Source organism: Apodemus sylvaticus, chromosome 3 (assembly GCF_947179515.1).
Source record: "Apodemus sylvaticus chromosome 3, mApoSyl1.1, whole genome shotgun sequence".
Lineage (NCBI taxonomy): Eukaryota > Metazoa > Chordata > Mammalia > Rodentia > Muridae > Apodemus > Apodemus sylvaticus.
The window spans coordinates 55830291-55853987 of record NC_067474.1 but is presented as its reverse complement, the minus strand read 5'-3'; the positions used below and the strand labels follow the sequence as shown (position 1 = coordinate 55853987).

Sequence of the window (23697 nt, the reverse complement as noted above, 5' to 3'; positions counted from 1 at the left end):
TCTTTCCAAGTTTCTCTGAAACGGTAAAATGAATGAATTTGTCAGAGAAGCACGGGATGTCCTATAAATACTGATTCAGCTACTTTAGGTGTGATTTGCTTATCTTTTCCCTGTGTTCTTTAAGACTTTCACATTTCCTTATGTGTGTCCTGGCACAGCACACAGACGGAGGTCGGAAGGCAACTGGCAGGAGTTGGGTCTCTCCCTCCACCGAGCGGGTTCCAGGGACTGAACTCAGGTGATCAGACTTGGCAAATGCCTTAACCCACCGAGCCCTCTCTCTGGCCCCTTTTCTTCTTTCCTTAAAGATTAATTTTGGTTTAATTCATGTGTCGTGTGTGTTGTGTACATTTTGTTCCCCCAGAGGTGGGGTTAGAGGCAGTTGCGCCCGCCTGATAAGCATGTTGGGAACTGAGCGTGGTCCTCTGGGAGGACAGGTATCACTCCGCATCATCTCTCCAGCCCGCCACGGCCCTCCTCCACGTTCTTAAGGTGGAAACATAGAAAACTGATCTTCAACCTTTCTTCCTTTCTAATAAATCATTTTAAAAGCTATACATTTCTGGTTAGCCCCACTCCACAGCACCTCACAATGTTACATATTTTTATGCCTTCTGTTAAGGTATTTTCTAATTTCTCTTGTGGATTTTGTTTTGGTTTTTTGTTCCATGGATCATTTACAAGTATGTTCTTTAACATTTAGAAATTTTGAACATATTGTTTAACTCATTTTAAATGTATTGTTTAACTCTATTTTGCCTAAACTCTGCTGAAATGTTTTGTCCTCCCTCAGTGGATATATTAAATTTCAATGGAATCTGTCGGAGCTCAGTCTTTGAGAACATATTAAGGCGTATTTCCAATCTCAGTGTACAGTCGATCTCTGGGAGCACTCTGCAGTTCTTAAGTGTAATGTTCTATAAATGTTAATTAGGTCAAGTTGGTTGACAGTGCTGCTCAGACTTTCTGTATCTCAGTGAGAGAAGAATGCTAAAAATCTGTCTCTGTGCTTATTTCTCTAGACCTCTTTATGACTGACAACTGTATTTTCCTTTTTTTCTTCTTTTTTTAAGATTTGTTTATTTATGTGCATAAATTCTCTGTCTTTATGAACACCAGAAAAGGGCATCAGCTCCCATCCAGATGGTTGTGAGTCAACATGTGGGGGCTGGGAATTGAACTCAGGACCTCTGGAAGAGCAGCTAATGCTCTTAACCCTTGAGCCATTTCTCCAGCCCCATGATCTGCCAATTCTTAATTCACATATTTTGAGGTTCTAGGAGTAGATGCATACAATTTGTGGTGTTTTTTTTTCTCTCTCAAGTTAACCTTTCATCGTTATAAAATGGGAATACTTCTTGTTTTGAAGTCAACTTTAATAAAGAAATCTGCTCATACTAGCCACTTGCACTGTAGGTAGTTGATGTCGTTGTCATCATCATTGTTACTGACAGGGCCCTTATAACTCAGGCTAGCCTTGAACTACTATGTAGCCACAAGACTGGGTTTGAACTCCTGATCTTCCTGCCTCTCCCTCAGAAGTGCTGGGGTCATGGTGTGTGCCATGCCTGGCTTACACAGTGTATTTCCCCCATCTTTTTATATTCTCTTTGTGTCTTTACATTTAAACCTTGTCTATTCAGGCAACATAGAGCGTGACTTTGAGCTTTTCTTCCCCTGGTCTGATCAACTCTGCCTCTTGGGTGAAGGTACTGATTGGCCTTTACTATGTCCTCCTGTGTGGGGGTGGGGATGTGGGGGTGGGGGGAGGTGGGATGCTCTTTTGTTTTTTCTCCATTTGATTTTTATCTGTCCTTTCCTTTTGTGTGATGTGTTAATTGAAAATTTCCTTTTGTGTTCTGTTTCACTTTCTTGGTTGGCTTTCTCATCTGTGCCTCTTTGTAGTGTGTGTATGCCTGCATTTGTTGGAAAGTCTACAACACACACCATCTACCAAGAATCACACACTAACCCAGGTGTGATAGGACACTCCTGTAAGCCCAGCACGTGAGATACAGAGAACAGAGGGTGAAGAGTTGAAGCCTGGCCTTAAGTACATAACAACTTTCTGGCCAGCCTCGGCTATATAAGATGGAAATACAAACCAACAGGAAAGAGCATCCGCTCACTCTGCACTCCCCAATGCGGTAACTGTCTACCAAGAAATAAATAGTATTCCATTTCACAACCAATAATATTGGATTTTGCTTTGTTTTATAGACAGGGTCTCAAGGCCTTAAACTTCCACCTACAGGAATAGATCACTGAGCCCACTTACAATAACTTTAGGTTATATTCCCATTTATTACCACTACTTTTACCTTATATTGTCACATATTTCATTTCCACATACAATAGGGGCACCACCTGACAACAATAACACTAATTACTTTTGCATTAAACAGTCACATACCCTTTAAAAATTAATAGAAGAGTTGGGAAAGCTATATTTTGCCTTTACCAACATGTTTCCTATTACCAATATATCTTGGTCTTGATGTATAAGGATAATAAATCCTCTTAGCTTTGTTTTGTTTTGTTTGAAAATGTATTTCATCCTTTCTGAGGGACCCTTTTTTATTATTATTTTTGTTTATCATTGTGTGTGTGTGTGTGTGTGTGAGTCAGTTCTCTGCTCCCACTGTGGGCTCTGGGAACTGAACTCCGGGCTGTCAGCACTGCCTAGTGAGTGCTTTTACATGCTCAGCCGTCTCACTGGCCAAATTATTTTTTCTTGAGAGGTGCTGGATGGAGAATTCTAGGTTAATAGTAATTTCTTTCAATGCTTTAAATATATAATTGCATCGTGTCTGGACTCCATTGAGAAGTAATATATAATTTATATCACTGTTCTCTTTAAGCAATATGTCTTCCTCTCCACTCTCACATCTCACATACTTAATCTATCTCTCTCTCTCACTCACACACACACACACACACAGAGCAGGAATTTGAAACAGATCTACAAAAAACTATAAGATTGCTAGGAAGAACATGAGTTGCACAGATTAAAATGGCTTCCTGGGAGGTGGCAAATGTGTGAATGGAGGCAAAGGAAAGGGTACAGGGTGCAGGCCCAGAGCCAGCTCTCCACTGAGAGCTGTTCCCTCTGAACCTTGGGCACTGGGCAGAGCAGGGTCAGGTTACCTTCAGGAGATTCTGGGAACTAGCTCCCCTGACCCCAGGAAGTGCTTCCAACTCAAGGTAGGGTGAACTTGGCTGAGGCTTGGGAGAAGTAGAAGAGATAGCAAGCCTGGGCTGTGCCAGGCCCTCTGAGTACAGGCCTCAGGAAGCTGCTGCGCGCTGTGCAGTCTGTGAATGCTTTCATTTTGTCGTTGGCTTTCAAAGGCATCAGTATTAGGACTGGACCCAACTCTACTGTATGAAACCTGCTCAGGCTCACTGAGCTTCTCATCATCCCAAAGGTCCCCATCATTTGGGGAAACTCTAAACACTGTTTCTTAAGATTTTTTTCTTCCTCTTTTATTTTTCCTTCTAGTATTCCAACAGCATACCAATTCCAATTATACACATGACATATTCCCACAGGTTACTAAAGCTTCTTGTTTTGTAAATCTTGTTTTTTTCTGGTTCTGCAGATTGGATCATTTCCATTCATCCATGTACCCAGAATGCACCTCCACAGGCCTAACCAACTGGAAGGTATGCATACAGATGTTTCTCTACTTCTAACAGGGTTACATCAGATAAACCCATTGTGAGTCGAAATGCTTTTAATGCACCTAAGATACCAAATGCATTGCTTAGCAACACAGTACACTGTGATAGCTGTTAGGCCATCCAATAAAATTTTCATTTCTGATAGTGTATTTCCCTATTGTTCCTAGGTTTCTGCTAAGATTTCCTATCCATAAAGACCGTAAACATGCGTATAAAGCCTGCTATAAAGCCTTTGCCTGTCTCAACAATCTCCACAGCTTCTCTCTCGCACTCTCAGGCTCTCCTTAGCATCTGTCTTCTGCTCCACACACCCCATGCCATGATCAGGAAAGTGTCATGAGGCAGACAGCACAGGTAAATGTGTGACTCACACTGGGTGCTCCCCGTCCTGCAGGAACCAATGTCCTGCAGTGCACATGGTCAGTGCCTCAAAATGACTGCCTTAGAATTGCATTCACATTTATAGTTATTTACGGTGTGTGTGTGTGTGGGGGGGTGCAAATCAGGAATTAACTGCCTCCTGATGGGAAGAATGGAAGTTCCCTATAGTAACATCTATGCAAGTTACATAGAACGTATACGGTATCTTAAAATTCACTGCAGAAATGTGCTATTTTTTTAAAAGTTCTACAGTAAAGGCTTTTGTAAAGGACCTAACCTTTGTAATGTAAATATCAGCCCTGAATGAAGGCACTGGACTAGAAAAAATCCGAGGCCCCTTCGTGCACAATTCATGAGAAAGAAGAGATTTACCAGAAATAACGGAAAAGTTACTTTAGTAATACATTGAAGGAACCAATAAAAAAATGAGTAACTCTTTCTAGAAAAAACTGCCTGGGCTCTTAACAGAGTCTGCTAACAGACTCTATGGACTAACGTCACTAAGCTAAGGTCACTCAGATCCCTTCCCTAAGAGTCTGAACCAGAGCCACAGAGAGAGCTGGTAGTTGGAGGTACTGATGGCACGAATGCTCACGCGACAGAGAAAGCCAGAGCAAGCGCCATGAACTAGAAACACTAGTTATGAGAGCAGAGACCATGGAAACACTGTCTGATGGGGAAAAAAGAGCAGCTGCTAAAACAAGTGGCGAGGCTCTGAGACAAGGTCAAAGCCACGGACCTCTACGACTGCTGCAGAATGAATGGTTTTCCAACCCCAGGGCTGGGCTGACTATACGCTTAGAATACCTCCACATAGACATTTTGTGCATTCTCCAGCCTGCCTTTTTTTTTTAAGCTAACTTTGGAGATGCTCTGTTCTTTACAACTCAAAGAACTTGCCTACAATACATACAGCCTCTAAGGATGCTCTGACTTATCTTCTCAACCTATGATGATAAAAGTGATATGCATTCAGTTCAGAGAATACTTGAAAACTTGTTCCCTTCCTATGTCCATGCTATACAGTATACTTTCTTGAAATGCTAGGCAGCAACAGGGAGACAAATTTCCCTGTCAGCTAAGTGACCTTAAGGGTGACTAGCTCACACTCTACAATGGACTGTGCTGCTAAACCAGGATGCTTGGTAAGTGACGTGTATGTAGCAAATGCATTTGACTTACAATATTTTCTGTTGACAGTGGGTTTATATGGCTATAAACCTAGTGGAAATAAAAAAAAAAGCCACCTGTACACATTCCTAAGAATTTACATTATAATGGTAAAAGAAATGGCTTGGGCACTCTAGAAATAGAGGATAAAATCATTATTATGAAGGCAAGAGGCATAGACATAAGTATCTGTCCATTCAAGAACCCACAGATTACTTGGTCCATTTATATTCCAGGGCTGGATCTGAATACATGATATGTGGAGAGAACAAGTAAGAACCTGGATCTAAGGTAAGTAATCATGGGCTAAACTCCTGGATCAGGGTTCCTTCTGGTGTTCAGGATTAGACTCGGGAGGCATGAACAACTTCTGTGGGCAGAAAGAAGTTAGTGTTCAAAGGACTGCCATACATACCTTTCCATCGTCCGCCAGCCACTTGTGTCCTGATTCACTCAGCCACTAACCATTCACCCAGTATCCATGATGCAGGGCCTTGGATGACAGCTAAGGGGACAAAGCTGAGCTGGTTCTTATTCCCAGGGGCTCGTGAAGCAGGGAGCAAGATAAATGACGGACGTTAAAGCCCAGCAAGTCCAAAGCATGGTGACAACTCAAAGGAGTGGAACTAAAGTTTGATCAACAGCTACATTCTTTGCTTCGCCCACACTACCCTGTCAGTGCTCCAGAACTGGGAAGATGGAGCAGGCCATCACATTCCTACCCAGCAGAACCGAGTTCCTGTGGCTTGCTCACAGCTGGAGCCAAGGAGCCAACTTTACTTCATCATCGGCCGGCAGGCTGCAAAGCCCAAGAGCCCTATGCCACGATCATTCAAGTACCTGGCGTGTCCCAAATACTAACAATGTGCTAGGCTCCACAGCGAGTGGGGGGCGGGGTGGGGGTGGGACTGAGTTCTGGCCTCAAACACTCACAGCTGTTTTGTAATCTGATAATTGCGCATGACAAACCTCAGACCATAACTCTGAAAATAGCATGACTGTAATCATAACAAAATGGGACAGCCATTGGCAAAATTTGTTTTCTAGTTATCACTTCCAGAAGGAATTCCGTAACACTATTAGGGGAAGAGAAGAGAAAACCCTCTCAACTTCCTGCCACGAAACCTCAAAATTATCATCATTGGCACGCATCCATTTTTCTCCCTTGTTTCAAAGCATCCCTCCTTCTGTCTGTGCTGATCCCGGCCCACCTTCTCAGAGACTTGGATCAAGTCATAATTCAATTTTTCTCTCCTTTATCTTCAACTTCTCTCCATCCGGATCCTTTGCCACAGGGCTTAATATATTCAAGTTTTACTTTCATCTTTAAAAAAAATATATATCCTTGCCCATATGGTCTTCACTGCCTTCTAGTTCACAGTCTCGATTTTACCTCTGAAGTTGTTCTCTGCAAAGTCCTTAATGAATTCCTAATCACTGCATCTGAAGGCCGGGCCTCACTGCTCTCTGCACTGACTGTGGTACCAGGCCACATGGCTGACAGCAGCTGGGAGCTACCCTGCCTCATCGTCACCTCACTTCTTTGGTTATTTCTTATTCTCCATTTTGGATTCGTATGTGTCTGTTCATGCCTTAAACGTTTGTATTTTTCTCAGAAGGTTTTCCTGTTTCCTCCAGAGTCACTGTGAGGAGACATGGTATAGTACCTGCACCCACCATACCTCATCATTCTTTCAACACCCAATCATTCATTCAGTTTCTGACCTGATGGCGCGACTGTTAGGAGTCTAGAAAACAGCTGTAAACAAACAAACAAAACTATCCACAAACTCTGCTCCAATGAGTATACTAGTATACAATGGTCCAATGACACACAAGGAAGTGAATAATTACAAACCATGATGCGTACTATAGAAGAAAGGAGCGTAGTGCACAGTAATATATATACATACAGATGAATGAGGATTAGCTTCAGCTGTCTTCTTCAACAACAGGGCAGAAGACGGCAGAACAGGATGTGGAGACTGAGCTCTGAGTTAAAAGTCTTAGGATCAGCTATGTGAGTAAAGACCTGAAGGCTTTAAAAAGCACACTTTAGGGCTGGAGAGATGGCTCAGTGGTTAAGAACTGACTGCTCTCCTGAAGGTCCTGAGTTCAAGTCCCAGCAACCACATGGTGGCTCACAACCATCTGTAACAAGGTTTGGCACCCTTTTCTGGTGTTTCTAAAGACAGCTACAGTGTACTTACATGTAATAAATAAATCTTTTTTTAAAAAAGCACACTTTAAAAAGCAGTGGGAGTCACTGAAGACTTCTGAATAGGGGACAGTCTCATTAGATTGGCAGTATGAAAAGATTTGGGGGGTTTTTTTGGTTTCAAATTACATTTATTTATTCATGTACTTGTATGGGTGCTTTCATGCAAGTGTGTGTGTGTTTGTGTGTGTGTGTATGGTGTGTGTGTATATGTGTGTATGGTGTGTGTGTGTGTGTATGGTGTGTGTGTGTATGGTATGTGTGTATGTGTGTGTGTGTGTGTGAATGTGTGTACTCATATTTATGGCCACAACAAGCTCAGGGAGGTCAGAAGACAATCTCTGGAAACTGGTTTTCTTCTCCTATTGTGTGGGTTCTCACAGTAGAATTCAAGTCTTCAGGCTTGAAGGCCGCTCCTTTCTCACATCTAATTGGTCCAGATTTTTGTTTTTTAAAACAAGGTTTTGCTGTGTGCTAATGCTAGGATGTGTGTGTGTGGGGGGGTGATGTTTTTTTTGTTTTGGGGGGTTTTTGTTTGTTTGTGTTTGTTTGTTTAATGATCCATAGAGAATAAATTTGAAAGGGTGTGAGCAGGTGGGGGTGCGCAGTTTACAAGGCCTTTGCAGCATACTGGGAGAGCAGGTTTATAGATTGGGCTTGGGAGTGGTAGTGGTTTAACTGCGAGAGATTTACAAGGGATGAAGTGAGAAGCCCAGGAGGAGAAGTAACTCCTAGCTACCTCCTTGCCCTCCCCGTGCCTGGTCACCTTTCATCTAGATCACAAGTCTTTGAGAGTGTGCCCCAGGAGGGTTTCTTGTAAGAGCACAAGGTTGTCCAAATGTAAGTCCCTTTTCTTGGGCTTTTATAAGCAAATGGTGCGAAATCCCAGACCTTTTTTCCCTCCCTTTTAATGATAACCAACTGAGTTATAAAGGGGTACTAAAATTTGTTAGTCATAAACTAAAATTAGCTCTTAACTGGAGTTCACAGAAGACTCTAATTTGGTTTTCTACTGAGCAGTCTGGCTGCCAGGCACTGTCTGGCAGTGCGGCAAAGCCCCTGCACATGACACACATAGTTAGTTGGCATGCTCACCAGTGTTAGGAAGGACACTTTGCTATTGGGGCATTTACCAGTGATGTTTGGAGCTGGTCATGGTTTATGGTGCCTGGCATTCATGCATTTTAATTATGAATTATGATTCATGGAGTGCCATCATGACCGATTTAATATGGTGTGAGTTATTTGATTAACTCTGGGAGGCGGGTAAAGGCAAGACAGGCCAGAGGCACCTCCCCGACCTGACTTCCTACTACTTGTCTCCCTTCCTTGTGGATCCAGAACACAAGGAGTAGTCCCCAGCCTCAGGAGCATAAGCTTGCTATGCCATCCTTCCGAAGGCTCTCCCTCCCCCTCCCCTCCCCCACCCCGGCCAACCCCAGTGACCACAGCTCCTGCCTTTTTCTGAAGGCTCTGTTCTCACCTCTGTGAGGCTCTTTCTGAGTTCCTTATTTAAATCAGAATCATCTGGCCCCCTAAATGTCCAAGTACATCTCCCTGGTTTGTCTTTCTTCTTGGCACCTACTATCACCTAATATACCATGTATTTTACTTACTTATGGATTGATTGATAATTTACTTAAGATAAGCTCCCTGAGAGCAGGGATTTAATTTGTGTCATTTCTCTCTGTGTCACCCATCCCTAGGACAGCACCTGGCACAGAGTAGACAGTCCTTCTGTAGTTTTGCATAAGATGGAGTGGCTACCTCATGAGAATTTGGTAACCTCTTAGTCTCCTAAGCCACAGATGCACATAGTTCACGTCCAAACCATTCATAGCCCTGCTGCAGGAGCAGCCACATGGAGAGAGCCTCAGAGGAACACGACTACACACGCATCTCCTTTCTGCAGGCCCCACTCTGCTCCCTGCTATGACTCCCACCCCAGGAATACTCTTACCCATCAAACACACTCAGATGAAAACTCCCACGGATGAGCTTGTGCATTCGGGTTAATATTCCACCAACTCCTTTTCAGAATTAAATATACACAAGGTTTTATCCAAGTTACAGAGAATGAACAAGAATCCAGAGTTGATCCTTGCTACAACTAAGTTTATGTAGTAGTAGGCATGTCACCCTGTTCTGTTTCCAGAAAGTAGGCTTAGTCCTTTATAGGAAAATATGAATGCCGTGTTGAAACTCAACTGACACACAAGAAAGAAAAGGGACATTTAGGGCAGGGTAAGGTGAAGCAGAGGTTAGACAGGAAAGGCCGCGGAGGAAGAGCAGTTTCTAGGACCCAGAGCAGAAAGATGCTGTGGGTATCACTCTAGAGGAAGAGAGCATGTCAGTGTGCAGATGAAGGCTGAGTGGCTCTTCAGCTGTAGATGACAAGTGTGAAAGAAGCAGAGGGCACAAGGTTGACATACAAGAATCTCTGCCAAAACACATAAAGTCTTAAATATCATGGACACAGATTTGCTCTCCAAACTTCAATATACCTAGTCTTAAGAGTAGAAAAAAGTGTTTCTCATAAAGTTAATGGTAAGCTCTGAAGTAGACTGGGTAGCGATGACAGGACCATTCAGGGACATCTAGGCCCTATTAACCCAGTTGGACTTTTGAGACTTTGAGAGCATGAGAAAATATTACAAAGCAGGTGTGGAGAGGTGATTTGGCCATTAAAAGCGCTCCCTGCTCTTGCAGAAGAACTGAGTTTGATTCCCAGGGTCTAGAATTATAGATGGCTAACAACCATCTATAATTCTAGCTCCAGGAGTATCTGATGCCTCAGCAGCCACCCTGAGTCTACACACACACACAGGAGAGAGACCCTCAAATGCACTAAAAGACCTGTTCATCAGTGTGACAGGAACAAATAGTCTAAGCTGCTCTCTGTCCTCTAACTGTCCCAATCCTGACCTTTCCTTATCAGAATGAGCTTCTGAGTCCTACTGTCCTCCTCCCTTGAAGCCTCTCTACCACCCCCACCTGCATGCCTTTCTCTCCTTCAGCCCCAGGAACAAGGCCTTCACCCTTCTGCTCTCTTATACCGGGAGACAGAGGCAATGTCTCAAGCACAGCCCGCTTATCCCATGCTTTAGAGCTTAGTATTGATCTAAATGGAATCTCAGTGAGACAAGACCACGATGAGCACGGCCTAGCCTTTCCTCACAACACACTAGTATTTACATGGTACTAAAACACCCCTTCCCTCCAGCAGACGGTGCTGATGTGTGCAGGGCCCAATGGTTAGGTTTTCTCTCCTTCCTCTCTGTTGTCACCTCTTTCTGCTTTCAATGTAACTAGTCACTGGTGTTTCCCCTAGTGAGGCTGGAGAAACTCATTCTGTTCAAACTACAAGCTGCTCGGAAAAAAATCACCTGTGGTGAGAGAAGGCGGGCCAGTGCTTAGGGGAGGGGGGGAGACTAAAGCAGAGGATTTCTTGTCATCGAGGACATAGTCTATGTGTTGGTTGTATCTGTACAACTCTATCATACCTGAAGCATACAGAAGGATCTGTTTTATTGCATCTAACTAGCTCGACCTTGGCAATGTCAAGTTAAAACAAACTGCCTATAAATTAAGGGTCAGCTGCCTTAGACACAAAACAAGAGTTTCAAATCACAATTCCGCCTCAACATAAAACCAGGGCATGACCAAGCCAAGGAGAGACAGCCTCTCGGGGGCTACAGAACTCTAAGACTGAGTGGTTCTTCAGCTGTAGATGACAAGTGTGAAAGAAGCAGAAGGCACAAGGTTGATATACAAGAATCTCTACCAAAATATATGAAGTCTTAAATATCGTGGACACAGATTTGCTCTCCAAACTTCAATATACCTAGTCTTAAGAGTAGAAAAAATGTTTTTTTTTTTTTTAAAAAAGTAGATGCTCTGATGGTTGTTAGAAAAGCAATTTCTACAGGACAGAGCCATTTTTTAATATATCCCAGAATGCTCCTTGAGAACTTGAGACTAGATTATCATGCATGGTGATTCTGGGAGTAATTCAAATCTCTTGTGAGAAGGGATGACATCTTGTCAGGTGACAGAGACATAACGTTCACATGGCTAAGTAGATAAGAGTCTTATAAGGAGGAGACTCGTGTTTGAGGGCAGGGAACATGGTTAGAAAAAAAGGCCTTTCTCTTCTTCCTCTGTTTGACTTCTTGCTCCAAAGTCCTGCACATGATCTGTTCTATTCCAAGTCTCCTGTACAGTTCTCCTGTCCCCTCTCTGAATTCCCACATGGCAAATGGCCTCTTGTCCCCACTTAGCTCTGCACTGACCAGCAGCAGTGTTAAATAAAAAAAAAAAAAATCCATTGGGACAAGAATGAAAGGGGAATGAGGAAGGGACTCAGTGGACTGTTGGGGGATTAAGGGGGCAGAATAGATAAGATGGGTCTGTGGTGAAGAGATGGAAGTAATAAGAAAAAACAGATTCAGTTAAAAGTAAAATGACTGTGGGTTCAGGACAATTTGGGAGAGGAGGACAGGATTTGTGAGAGAGAACAGAAGAATCAGGTCAGTGGGAATACAAGCCAGGAGTCACAAGAGAGACAGGTTGGGGGTCAACAGGAAATAATTGGCGGTTAAGGTCAGAGGTCATCAGAAGACAGCAGGCCACAGTAAGACATTACCTGCTTACGAATCTGTTTCGAGGGCATTGCCGCAAAAATTGAAAGCACCTCACACCCTGAAAAACCTACAAAATGCTTCCTCTCCTGGGGAGAAGTTTCTCCTTCTTGACCACACACAGCAGTGCAGACTCTCTTCCACTTCAATTCCCAGTCACCAAGGTTCTTCAGGGACAGCTGACTTGTGGGTCCTCGCGCCCTTGCAGAACAGCATCAGCTCCTCCCTGACGCGGTTACCCAGCAACCGTCAGGCACCGGGCGCGCAGGCGCACGTAGCACCCCCTCCGGGCCCGGGGAGGAGGAGGAGCTTGGGCGCGCAGGGATCCTCTGGCTCCGCTAAGCCCCGCCTCCGCAGCGAAAGATAAGTCCGCCCTCCGCGCAAGGAGCGCCCGCAAGTGGGAAGGGCTGGGGCGCCCAGACACCGCCTTCTCATGAATAATGCAGGATCCGGGCGGTGTCCCGGACCCGGAAGTGGAGTTGCAGAGTCACCGCAGTGGCTGAGCTGCTGACAGGAGGCGGCGGCGGAGGAGGAGGCGAGGCAAGACCTGCGGCTCCCTCCGCGGGGCTACTGCCGCGGTAGCTCTAGGCAACTCCACGGAGCTACGCCGGTCTCAGTCCTCCCGCGAGTCTCTCGCCGCCTATCCATCCTTCCATCCACCTATCCGCCCGACTGGTCCAGGGCGGCCTAGTCTGCATCATCTGCCGGGCTTCTGGGGCCGCCGCCCCGCGCGGTCCCATCCGCGTCCCTGGCCGCGCCCGGCCCCTGGCCCTCTCGCTCGCCGGCACCATGATGGAGGAGATCGACCGGTTCCAGGTGCCCACCGCGCACTCGGAGATGCAGCCGCTGGTGAGGGGGCGGGCGGCGGGCAGGCCGGGGCCGGGAGGGGCGCCGCTGGAGGGGAGGGAAGGAACTAGGCCGTGGGGATTGTGCGAGGGGGCGCCATCTGATAAGGGAGAGGGAGTCCTGAAAACGCTTTGCCGGGGGAGGGAGATTTGCAGAGCAAGAAAACCGTGGGAGATTACCAGCGGTGCGAGCGAAGGACCTGGAAGGGCGGAGGGGCACGGTCAGCAAATGCAGAACGCCGTCGGAAAGGACCGAGGGAAGCACTATAGTGCACACACCTCTAGTGGAGGCCAATTTAGGAGGATGTCACAGAGCATCTTTGGCAGCAGGCCCAGGGGTCGTATGAGAAAGGCGTTTAGCTCCCCCACCCCCCAGGCCTGTGATGCTCAGGGCGAGGGAGGAGGCCAGCAGATCAGTCTAAGGAGGAAAGGAAATAGGCCTTTAGAAAAGGAGAGGCCTGCCCGCCGGTCCTTTAGATTAAGATAGCAAAGCTGACCTGGAAGCAGGCATTGATGGGGGCAGAGGTTCCGTGCAGGACCTGGGAATTCCCTTCCTCTCCAGAGAGGAGCCTCATTTCAACTGGGGGCTTTGGAAAGGGGAAGAGTGTGCGGTGTCGAGATGGAGAATCAAGGGTGTCCATGGGAAGGTATCTCCAGGATAAGAGGTGGAGCTGTCCTGGAGTGGGCTGTGCCGACCGGTTCGGAATTCGGAAGAGCCCCTGTCATCTTAGGCCTACGTGTTTGGAGTCTTTGCTGGGCGGGGATCCTGCCTCCGGTCCGTGGTCCTGGAGTCAGGCAGGAATGATGTCATCGATGCCGGCGGGCGCCGAAGGGATGGAAGGGGGAGGGTGATGCCAGTTTACAGAGGCATGGTCTAAAGAAGATGGTGCCTGCTGGTTATTGCCCTGAGGCTACCTGACTGTCACTGCTGTCTGCATACGGGGAGGAAAGGCTGAGGCCTAGCCAGCTAGCTGGCCTAGAGAAGGCAAAAGGAGAGAATGTAGAGGCCATGTTCGTTCCCTTAACCCACGTTGGGGCTTGTGCTAGTAAGATCTAAAACGAGGCGTGATAGGCCAGGAACCAATAGGTAATGGATGCCCTGCTCTCTGCTGGAGCTGACCTGTGCTCTCCAACTCCTGAAGCTTGAGGGCTCCCTGAGTCTCTTCCCTCTGTGTTCATCAGGGTGGCCCAGAATAGGTTCTTCCCTTGCGCCTTCAGCTACTAAATTGACAGGTATGCTTTGTGGTTCCGTAGATAGGGAACGTGCCTATTACAGTAGTCAAGGTGGACCACAATGGGAAGGTGGGAAGTACCGCAGTCTCTGTGCCAGGTAGTTTGCTAGATAATCAGTTGCCACATAGCTGGAGATGAGTGTCTTCTACGGTTTGTGAAGCGAAGCCGAAACAGATGGGCTTTGTAGACAAAATATTAAACTGAGAGATGCTGCAGGACTTTTCCCTACCTTGATGCCACTGCTGAATTCTCTGGGAACCAGGAAATCTCCAGGGAAAAGTTTGTTCTGTGAATTTGTAAAGAAGAGCCTTGGGCTGAGTTAGAATTTCGCTTAGTAGGTTCTCTATTCAGCTAACCTTGTTTTCAAACTAGGGTGCCCTTCCCGTTCTAAGCTGATCATGTGTGGGTGGGAGGATGAAAGGGGTGGAGGTTCTGGTAAGTCCAGGAGATGAGGTAGTTCTTGTTCTTAGCTGAGGTTCCCAAGGTAATAGCTAGCTGTCCAAGGAAAGAGAAGAAAGAATAAAGCCATCAGGATTGCGTAGTTGTTTTGGGTGATTCTGTTATTTCCTGGTATTCTTTCTTAATCATGGGTAGAAGACTCTGGGGCTGTTTTGGTTTGTGTGGCTCTGAAGTTGAGAAGTTGGTGGTGAGAAGGTACTTATTAGAATAGCTGTAGCTGCCCTGCCTGTTTTGGAAGGCTAAAGCAATCTGCAAGGGATTGCTGTGCCGAGGCTAAGGGAGTCTTAAAGAAATAACAATATAGTCTCTCACACGTGGGGGCGCGGGGGGAGAGTGTTTAAAGACAATACCCTGTTTCTTGACTCTGTTACCATATTGGAGTCTAGAGACATCCCCACCCCAACCCCAAACTCCTTAAGTGCCCTGTATTCTGTTGAGAACAGCAGAATCGAGTGTAGCATTTCCCCAAGGACACTCATTCGGGTCATAAGGAATCAAGATGCACACCACAAAGGCAGAAGACAGAATGGCTCTGTAGGGGTGTTTGGGGAAAGACCATCAGAACTAGGGTCCCAGGCTCAGATTTACCTGTGATCTCTTCCACTTTTTGCTATTATTTATGGAGCCCTCTAGGAAGTCTCTGTTCATTCATCATTTAAACAATAGTTCCTCATTCTCCCTTCCAAAGAATATCATGAAGCCCGATATATTGACTCAGAACAATGATTTACCAAATACTGAACATGTACTATGTTCCAGATACTACACAAGATATCAGGGACACAGCAGTTAGCAACATAAGTTCAGATGGGGCCCTTCCCTGCTGGAGCACACAGTTCAGTAAAAGTTTATTTCTCTTGTGTACCCTATGAGTAAGCAGCCTGAGAGCAGAGTAGAGTCAGCCTCCTTAGACCCCAAGAAAAGATAAGGCAGCTGCACTGCTCCTTTCAGAACTGGGGTGTATGGACAGAGGCCTGTGTCTTGGGCCCCATCAGCGAATAACCCTTATCACCACCCATAGTAGTAAGAGAATGCAGAGGCTATTCCTATCTTGGAAAGATGAGCTGTAGGAGAAGCATCATTTTCTTTATTTTTACTTGAAAGAGAAACTTGTCTTGAAAAGGAGGCTAGGGGGAGTGGCAGCGCTGAGAGAGCCAGTGCAGCCAGAGGATCTGGGTGTTTCCAAGGTGCTAATTTAAGCATTAGCTCTCAGCTAGTGGGAGGCAGAGGAAGAAATTCCTGCCCTATTGTTGCTGCTGCTGTTCACAGCTGCCTAGAGCCTCCTGTCTGGGGTGGGAGTTTGCCTGAAAGGAGTGGCTTTCCTTCTTTCCCCATCATGGCAATTATTTAATTGGCCTGGCTGCATCTCAGCAGCTGAACCAGGCCCCAGCCTATCTCTGCGCTCCCCAGGGTCTTTTCTTGTCTCCTCTTGGTGGCCTGGTCCCTGGGCTCTGCTCCTGCTCTGTCTTCTAGAAAGATTGGAAGGGCTCATTTTGTGTGCCAGCTGTGCCACACACATCATGGGTCCAGAGCAACTACTCCTTGACGCCCAGGGCTCTACTGAGCACTTGAGTAGTATTCGGGCTCTTATTGGTATAAGTGGCAGGCACAGGCCCTCTGGCCTGTTATCTGTTTCGCTGGTTGGCATGGTCACACTGTCTATGTCTTGGAAGAGATTTGTTGCAAGAAAAATAAATAGAGCTTTTGAGTACTTAATTTCATCAAGCAACACTCTGCCTACTGCTCAGACAGAGGCATAAGATGCTTACAGAATGGCATATGGCAAAAGACGTGGTCCCTGCATGCTTGAGAGAACCAGATTACCCATCAACTCATTTGCTTAGTTCATGAGTTAGCACATGTCTGCTCCATTCCTGCTACTGTAACGATACAGAGACAAGTAAGGGCTCTCTCTGCTTGTGGATCTCCAGAAGGATGAACGTGAATGATGATAAGAAGATATATGTCATATTTTCCTAAAATATTGGCATAGATATATGTCAGAATGAACAGTGATGCATGGTGATCCTGAAAACGTGAGGGAAAGCTGTCATCCTGACCTCTGACTGGAGCTGGGAAAGGAATTTAAGACGTCCATTGTCTGCTGACTCTAAGGGCTAGGGATTCCCAGGGTGTTAACTCAATGACTGGGCCTTAGGAGCACCTGAAAGAAGAAGAGAGCATCACAAAGATAGCAAGTCAGCACTGTGGAAGAGATGTATACATATTCATACATACATACATATACATATATATACATACACATACATACATACATATACATACCTACATACATATACATGCATACACATATACACATACACATGCATATACACGCATACATATACATGCATATACATACCTACATATATATGCATATACATACATGCACACATATACATACATACACATGCATACATATACATACATGTGCATACATATACATACATATACACATACATACACATACATACTATATATGTACATACCTACGTATGTGCATACATGCATGCATGCATACATGCATATATACATACTCTGGTCTAAGTGCCTTTAAGATGTTCCTTGAGATCAGATGGTTCTTTGGTTTAAGGGTAGATCCTGGGGAGAAGTCATCTCTATATATCTTTCTTTTTGGAAAACTAGGGCCTTAGTCTTTACCTACAAAGCTCCTTCTCCAAAAAAAACACCAAGAAAGAACCTAGATGCTGTGCTGGGATCAACAACAGAGACTCTAACTGCAGGAGTATGCCCAGGGCAGGGTTGACTGAGGCACCATGGGATAATGAATACCACAGGAGAGCCAGGAAGGGCCCAGTGCCTGCAAAGATGGGCTCTGGTCCAGTGGTAAGGGAGGGCTCACCTGTCAGAGTCCACACTGCTCAGCTCTTAGAAGAGGAGCGGGAGCACCAGTCTGACATGGTGCAGGAAAGGCAAGAATTCCAGGCTGTGGAGAGCTAGGAAATCAAATGACCCCAAGGTTTCTGATATGGATTTGGACGGAGGAAGAGACTCTCACCAACCATCTCAGGAATGTGGAAGCTGCATTTGTCCCTTTGCACAACTTCTGGGATTATGGGGGACTCAGGAGTTCTGAAAAAAACAAGCATTAGGGTGACACTGACATGTCAGCCTCAGAGGGTGGCTGAGATATGTGCTTCTCTGACTGTTCTCCCTAGGAGCCTGGCTCACTGAGTAAAGAGAATTGGTGACAGCAATAACCAAAGTGGGTTTGTTTGTTTGTTTGTTTGTTTGTTTACTGATCTTTAGGCAGAGTCTCATGTAAACCAGGCTGGCCTCAAATGCAATAGGTAGCTAAAGGTGATCTTGAACCCCTGATCCTCCTCCCTGCCTCTGTATTTAGGCAAGGTTTTAAGTGACTTTGAACTTTGGGTCTTCCCCTCCCCCTTCCAAGTGCTGGATTCCCGTGTGACCTGCAAGCCTATGCCTTGTCGAGGTTTCTGACCTGACTTCTCATCAGCTATGGTTGGGTTTCTAGGCCTCTACTGGTTCATCCTAAGTGAATGGGTGTAGTGCATGCTATAGCATTATCTGCAAGAGCCACAACCAGGAGAAGACAATATCCCGTCCTCTTCTGAGAGCAGTTCACATGCAGCCCTGCAGGCTGTTCTTGGAGTTGAAGCCTTGTGCTGCTTCACTGCAAGCAAGGGGTGCCAAAGAAACAGACTTCTCTCACAGGTGGCCTGGCTTCCCAGATGCCCAAGTGTGGCTCTGCAGGCCGGCGGGCGATCCCATGCTAGCTGATGTTCAGGCGGAGCCGTTCACAGGCCCCAAGCAACTCACCGCCTTTAACTGCTGGTAGCCCGGAGTGAGCAGGAATTGAAAATAGAGACCTCTTTACTTGAACTTGATTACCTTCTGGGCCCCACTCCCTTCCAGGAAAGAGCAAGTGAAGGGCTCGGGATGTACCTCAGTCGACAGAGCTGGAGCAGGGACCTTCTGTCCCATCCTCACCACTACACAGAGCAGGTGTGGAAACACACATGTGTGCTCCCAGTACTTGGAAAAGGGAGGTGGGAGGACCCAAAATCCAAGGTCATCCTTGGCTGCATAGTGAGTTTGGGGCCAGCCTAGACTACAAGAGGTTCTGTCTTAAAAAGCAAAGAAAGGAGGGCTAGAGAGATAGCTCTGTGCTTAAGTGTGTTTTAGCTCTTCACAGAACCCAAATTTGCTTCTCGTCACCCATGTCATGTGGTTCACAAATACCTGTAACTCTAGTTCCAGGGCACCTCATGTTCTGGATTCCACAGGTATCTACATGCATTCACACAGACACGCGCGCACGTGCGCGCACAGACACACACACACACACACACAGAGCGAGCAGATGGAGCCTTGTCTGTTGTGTTGTTGTCTGCTTGCTTGTTTTATCAGATGGACACAAGCTAGTGATATCCGAGAGCAGGGAACCACATTTGAGAAAGTGCCCCATAAGAGTGGCCTGTAAGCAAGCCTGTGGGGCATTTTCTTAATTAATGATCAACTGTGGGTGGTGCCTCCCTGGACAGATGGTTTAGGGGTTTATAAGAAAGTAGACGAGCAAACCATGGAGAACAGGCAGTACTCCTCTGTGGCTTCTGCTTCAGGGCCTCTCTCAAGGTTCCTGCCCTGACTTCCCTCAGGGATGGAGAGACCTGAGAACTGTAAGCTGAAATAAGCCGGTTTTTCTCCAAGTTGCTTTTTGGTCATGGTGCTTTATCACAGCAATACAAACCTGAGACAAACCTTGTGCCTGGAAAGGGAACATACAAACCACTTCTTGGGTTTAGCTGTACTGTGCCTTTCAGCCGACTGAGAAAACTAATACAAGAAACCCCAGGAGAGGTGGAAATTGGGAGGATCAGGCTAAGGTGGTTACCCTGAAGTTCTGGCTGAAGGACTCATTGTGTCATTGTTTCCTAAGAAGATTGATTGGTCCAGTGGGTCTGTGGTCCCAGCACTGAGGAGACAGAGACTTGTGGGTCCCTGGAGCTCACCGGCCAGCTAGTCCCCTAGGCAGTCTGTGAACTCCAGTCTGTGCGCTCAGTGACAGAACCTGTCTCAAAAACTGAAGTGGATGTGATAGGAGAAAAACCCAGCATAGCTCTCTGGCCCCAGATGTGCTCACACAAATGTGTGTGCACACTGGCATGCACATGTGCACAGTCCACGCAAACATATACCCACAGGGTTGGAGAGATGGCTCACTGGCTAAGAGTACTGGTTGTTCTTCAAGGGAACCCAAGTTCAGCTCCCAGAATTCACAACAGGTAGCTCAGAACTGCCTAGAACTCCAGATCCAGGGGAGTCCAGTACCCGCTTCTAGCCACTGTGGGCATCTTTGCGATACACACACACACACACATACACACACACACACATACACACACACACACACACACACACACACACACTTACACACACACACACACTGCTGACTATGGGTATACACCTGTAATCCGATGCTAGGGAGGCTGAGGCAGGAGGCTCTTGAGTGTGAGTCCAGCTTGATACTCGCAGCCACCTCCAGGCCAGCCTGGGCTACGTACTCACACTCTGCAAACAACCAAAACCCTGAGTACCAGAAGCTACGAGAGTCTGTATATCTCACTATGCGCTTGATTTTAGTATAACTATGGTCAGGCTATAAGTTATTTACGGTTCCCATATTAATTGTATTCCTATAAAAGAATTAGTGAGTCATCAGCCAAAAATGACTTAGAGCAGCACCTCCTCTAGTGTGTTGTTAAGAATATTGATCCTTTGGGATGCTTATGATAAAAAGGGCTTCCTCCCCAGTTCCTTGGAAGGCACTGCCTACTCCTCCTGATGTAGGGCTCACTAGCATTTAAAGGCTCCAACGAGCGCTGCAGTAAAGCAGCAGCTTCCACTGTTGTTAAACTCGGTGTTAAGCACAGTTTTCCCCAAGCTTTCTTTAGTATATGTGTATATGTATATGTATATGTATACACACACACACACACACACACACACACACATACACATATATATATATTGGTTTTTCAAGACAGGGTTTCTCTGTGTAGCCCTGACTGTCCTGGAACTCACTCTGTAGACCAGGCTGGCCTCGAACTCAGAAATCCGCCTGCCTCTGCTTCCCAAGTGCTGGGATTAAAGGCCTGCGCCACCACCTCCAAGCTTAGATGTATATTCTTCTTCTCTGATTTTTAAGATCTGGTCATCTTATTTTATGCATATAAGTGTCTAGCTTTCATATCACGTATGTGCCTGCAGTCTGCAGGGATCAGAACTGAAGTTACAGGTGAGACACGATATGTACTCGGGGACCCACACCCAGGTCCTCTACAAGAACCAGTGCTTATAACCATTGAGCCATCCCTCCAGCCTCTTTCAGAATGCCATCTTACCCAGTGTTCAGCCAAGTGGGCTGACGACCCCCAGTTCTTCACGACAGAGAAGCCCATACCCATCCTTGTTTTTCTCATGATTTGAGAAAAATAATTATTTTTATTATGTTCAGCTTTGTTCATTTTTTATAAGTTTATTGAGATGTAATTCATATTCCATGTGCTTTGGCCGTTTTTAAATGTTCTTTCAGTCCTGGCCCAGTGGCCTATGCTGTAGTTCTGTCTCCCTCTTGGCCTGTGGGCTATGCTTCAACTTTTATGTTTGGCCAGGCAGTATGGAAAAGAAGGATTATAGTCCAACTATCTTGTCAAGAAGAATGCCATTAGGATTCAAAGCAAGAAACAGATTCCCGGTGCAGGAGATGTGCCGGAGCCGCATCTGAAGCCTCCTTAAATGCCCCAGCTATTTGTGAGAGCTGAAAGGATGTTGCCACATAACCACTTTACACCTCTTGGGTGTAAGTGATACAAAGTGTACGTGATAAGTAAGAGTTGACCCTTGGGGCTGGAGAGATGCCTCATCGGTTAAGAGCACTGACTGTTCTTCCAGAGGACCTGGGTTCAATTCCCAGCACCCACATAGCAGCTCACAATTGTCTGTAACTCCAGGATCTGACACCCTCACACAGATATACATTCAGGCAAAACACCAATGCACATAAAAATAAGTATCAATATTGAACTGCAGTGGCTATCTGCAGCATTGTGTTAAGGTAGATTCTGAGAAAGAATCCTGGTATTATGAAAAAGGTGACATAATTGGCTTTCTGGGACTACCCGGGTCTTCAGTGGGAAGAATGGTCCTTTGGGCTCTGCCCTAGCATCCTGGCTTCCCTTAATCATCATTATCCTGAGCAGACAACACAGAAAAGGGAGACTCCATCCCACTGAGGGCTGCAGTCTTGTTGACAGCCAATTAAGAGCTGAAAACCGACCATTCCTGTCCCAGGATTCCTAAGCAGTCCTCAGAACTGGGTCTTGGGGAATGAACAAATGTAAAGCTAGTGGTCCTTTGAAACTGGTGAGCTAGGTGAGAAGGTGGACCCTTCACTCTGCCGAACAGATGAGAGCAGGAACGAGGCAGAGCTCTGTGACCGTCACACGGTGGCTGGCCATGCTTACGATGAAAGCAAGACCCGCCTAGCCTCAGCATCGTCCTCACTCTACCCCAGACTAAAGGGACCCTGCTTTTCCTACTATGATTTCTATGAAGTATTCCCCCACCCCTGGCTGTCCTAGCCATGCGAATGGACAGATAGTTTCAAGTTTTTCTCCACACAGACATGTCTGTGGGATCTGAGGGGCCCACACTACTGTGACTACCACTGTGTTTCATGATCATATTCAGTAGCTCTGCCATTTGTTAGGTTGAACATGGGGCATGTTTGAAATACGTAGCCCTTTTGTTAGCACTGTAAAATCAAGAGGCAAAGCATGGTAAGCTGGGCTGATTGGCAGTCAGGCAAGGAGCCATGGCGGCTGTGAGACGGCAGCTTCACACTAGCCAAGAACATCATAGGTACATGATGTGAATCTTTCTATTGTTATTTTTGTTTTTTGTTTTTTGGTTTTTTGGTTTTTTTTTTTTTTTTTGAGACAGGTTTTCAATGTGTGGCCTACAATGATCTGGAACTCATTATTAGCCTAGGCTGACCTCAAACTCATAACTCACGTACCTCAGCCTCCTAAGTGTTAGATTATGGGCATGTGCCAACATGCATGGCTGTATGTTTATAACTCTTATTCTAAAAAAGATAGTTGTCTGAATTCATCAGGGTACAATTTAAATAGAATCTAGGTGAGGCTGTGAGATCAGGTAGGTGAGCTAGTCCCTCAGTGGACAGGATGTTTAATATGCCTACTATATGAGCTAGCCGCTAGGAAAGCTCATATAGTATTGGGTTCCATTGATAGAAGACTGGAGTTCAGATCTGGAAGTGATGATCCTATATATCCCATTCTGCACTGGTCAGCATTGTCTGAAACCCTGACTTTGCTGTCATTCAAGAGAGTGACAAAAAAAATTGAGGTCATGTCATATGAGAACATTTGGGAAAACTGCAGCTATTCAGCCTGCGAATATTCTCAGAGAGTCCTAAAGGGCGAGATTAAGAAAGGAGGGAAGGACAGACTTCAAACTACCTGTGACTTCACAGGAAAGGCAAAGAACCATTGGATGGGAACATACAGGGGTGCCTACTCCTCTCCTTCCCCATTGGATGGGAGCATGCAGTGTTTCTATTCCTGCACAAACATCATGACCAAGAAGCAAGTTGGGGAGGAAAGGGTTTATTGAGCTTACACTTCCACGTTGCAGTTCATCACTAAAGGAAGTCAGAACTGGAACTCAAGCAGATCAGGAAGCAGGAGCTGATGCAGAGGCCATGGAGGGATGTTTCTTACTGGCTTGCTTCCCCTGGCTTGCTCAGCCTGCTCTCTTATAGAACCCAAGAACACCAGCCCAAAGGTGGTACCACCCACAAGGGGCCCTCCCCACTTGATCACTAATTGAGAAAATGCCCCACAGCTGGATCTCATGGAGGCACTTCCCCAATTGAAGCTCCCTTCTCTGTGATAACTCCAGCCTATGTCAAGTTGACACACAAAACTAGCCAGTACAAAAGCTCATATAGTATTGGGTTCCCTTGATAGAAGACTGGAGTTCAGATCTGGAAGTGGTG

At 46.0% G+C, this 23697-nt stretch overlaps 1 protein-coding gene across 6 annotated transcripts in view; it reads left to right on the top strand.

Moving 5' to 3' along the window:
- Nucleotides 1-12569: 12569 nt before the first annotated feature.
- Nucleotides 12570-23697, top strand: part of Fam219a (family with sequence similarity 219 member A) — a 52936-nt gene continuing 41808 nt past the window's right edge. For 2 of the 6 annotated variants that reach the window (XM_052176280.1, XM_052176279.1), the window contains exon 1: nucleotides 12570-12939. In XM_052176280.1, the coding sequence (XP_052032240.1) occupies nucleotides 12880-12939 (60 nt within the window). In that variant the 5' untranslated portion in view covers nucleotides 12570-12879. The remainder of the gene's footprint in view (nucleotides 12940-23697) is intronic. The other 4 variants (XM_052176281.1, XM_052176285.1, XM_052176283.1 and 1 more) reach the window with 4 other exon arrangements.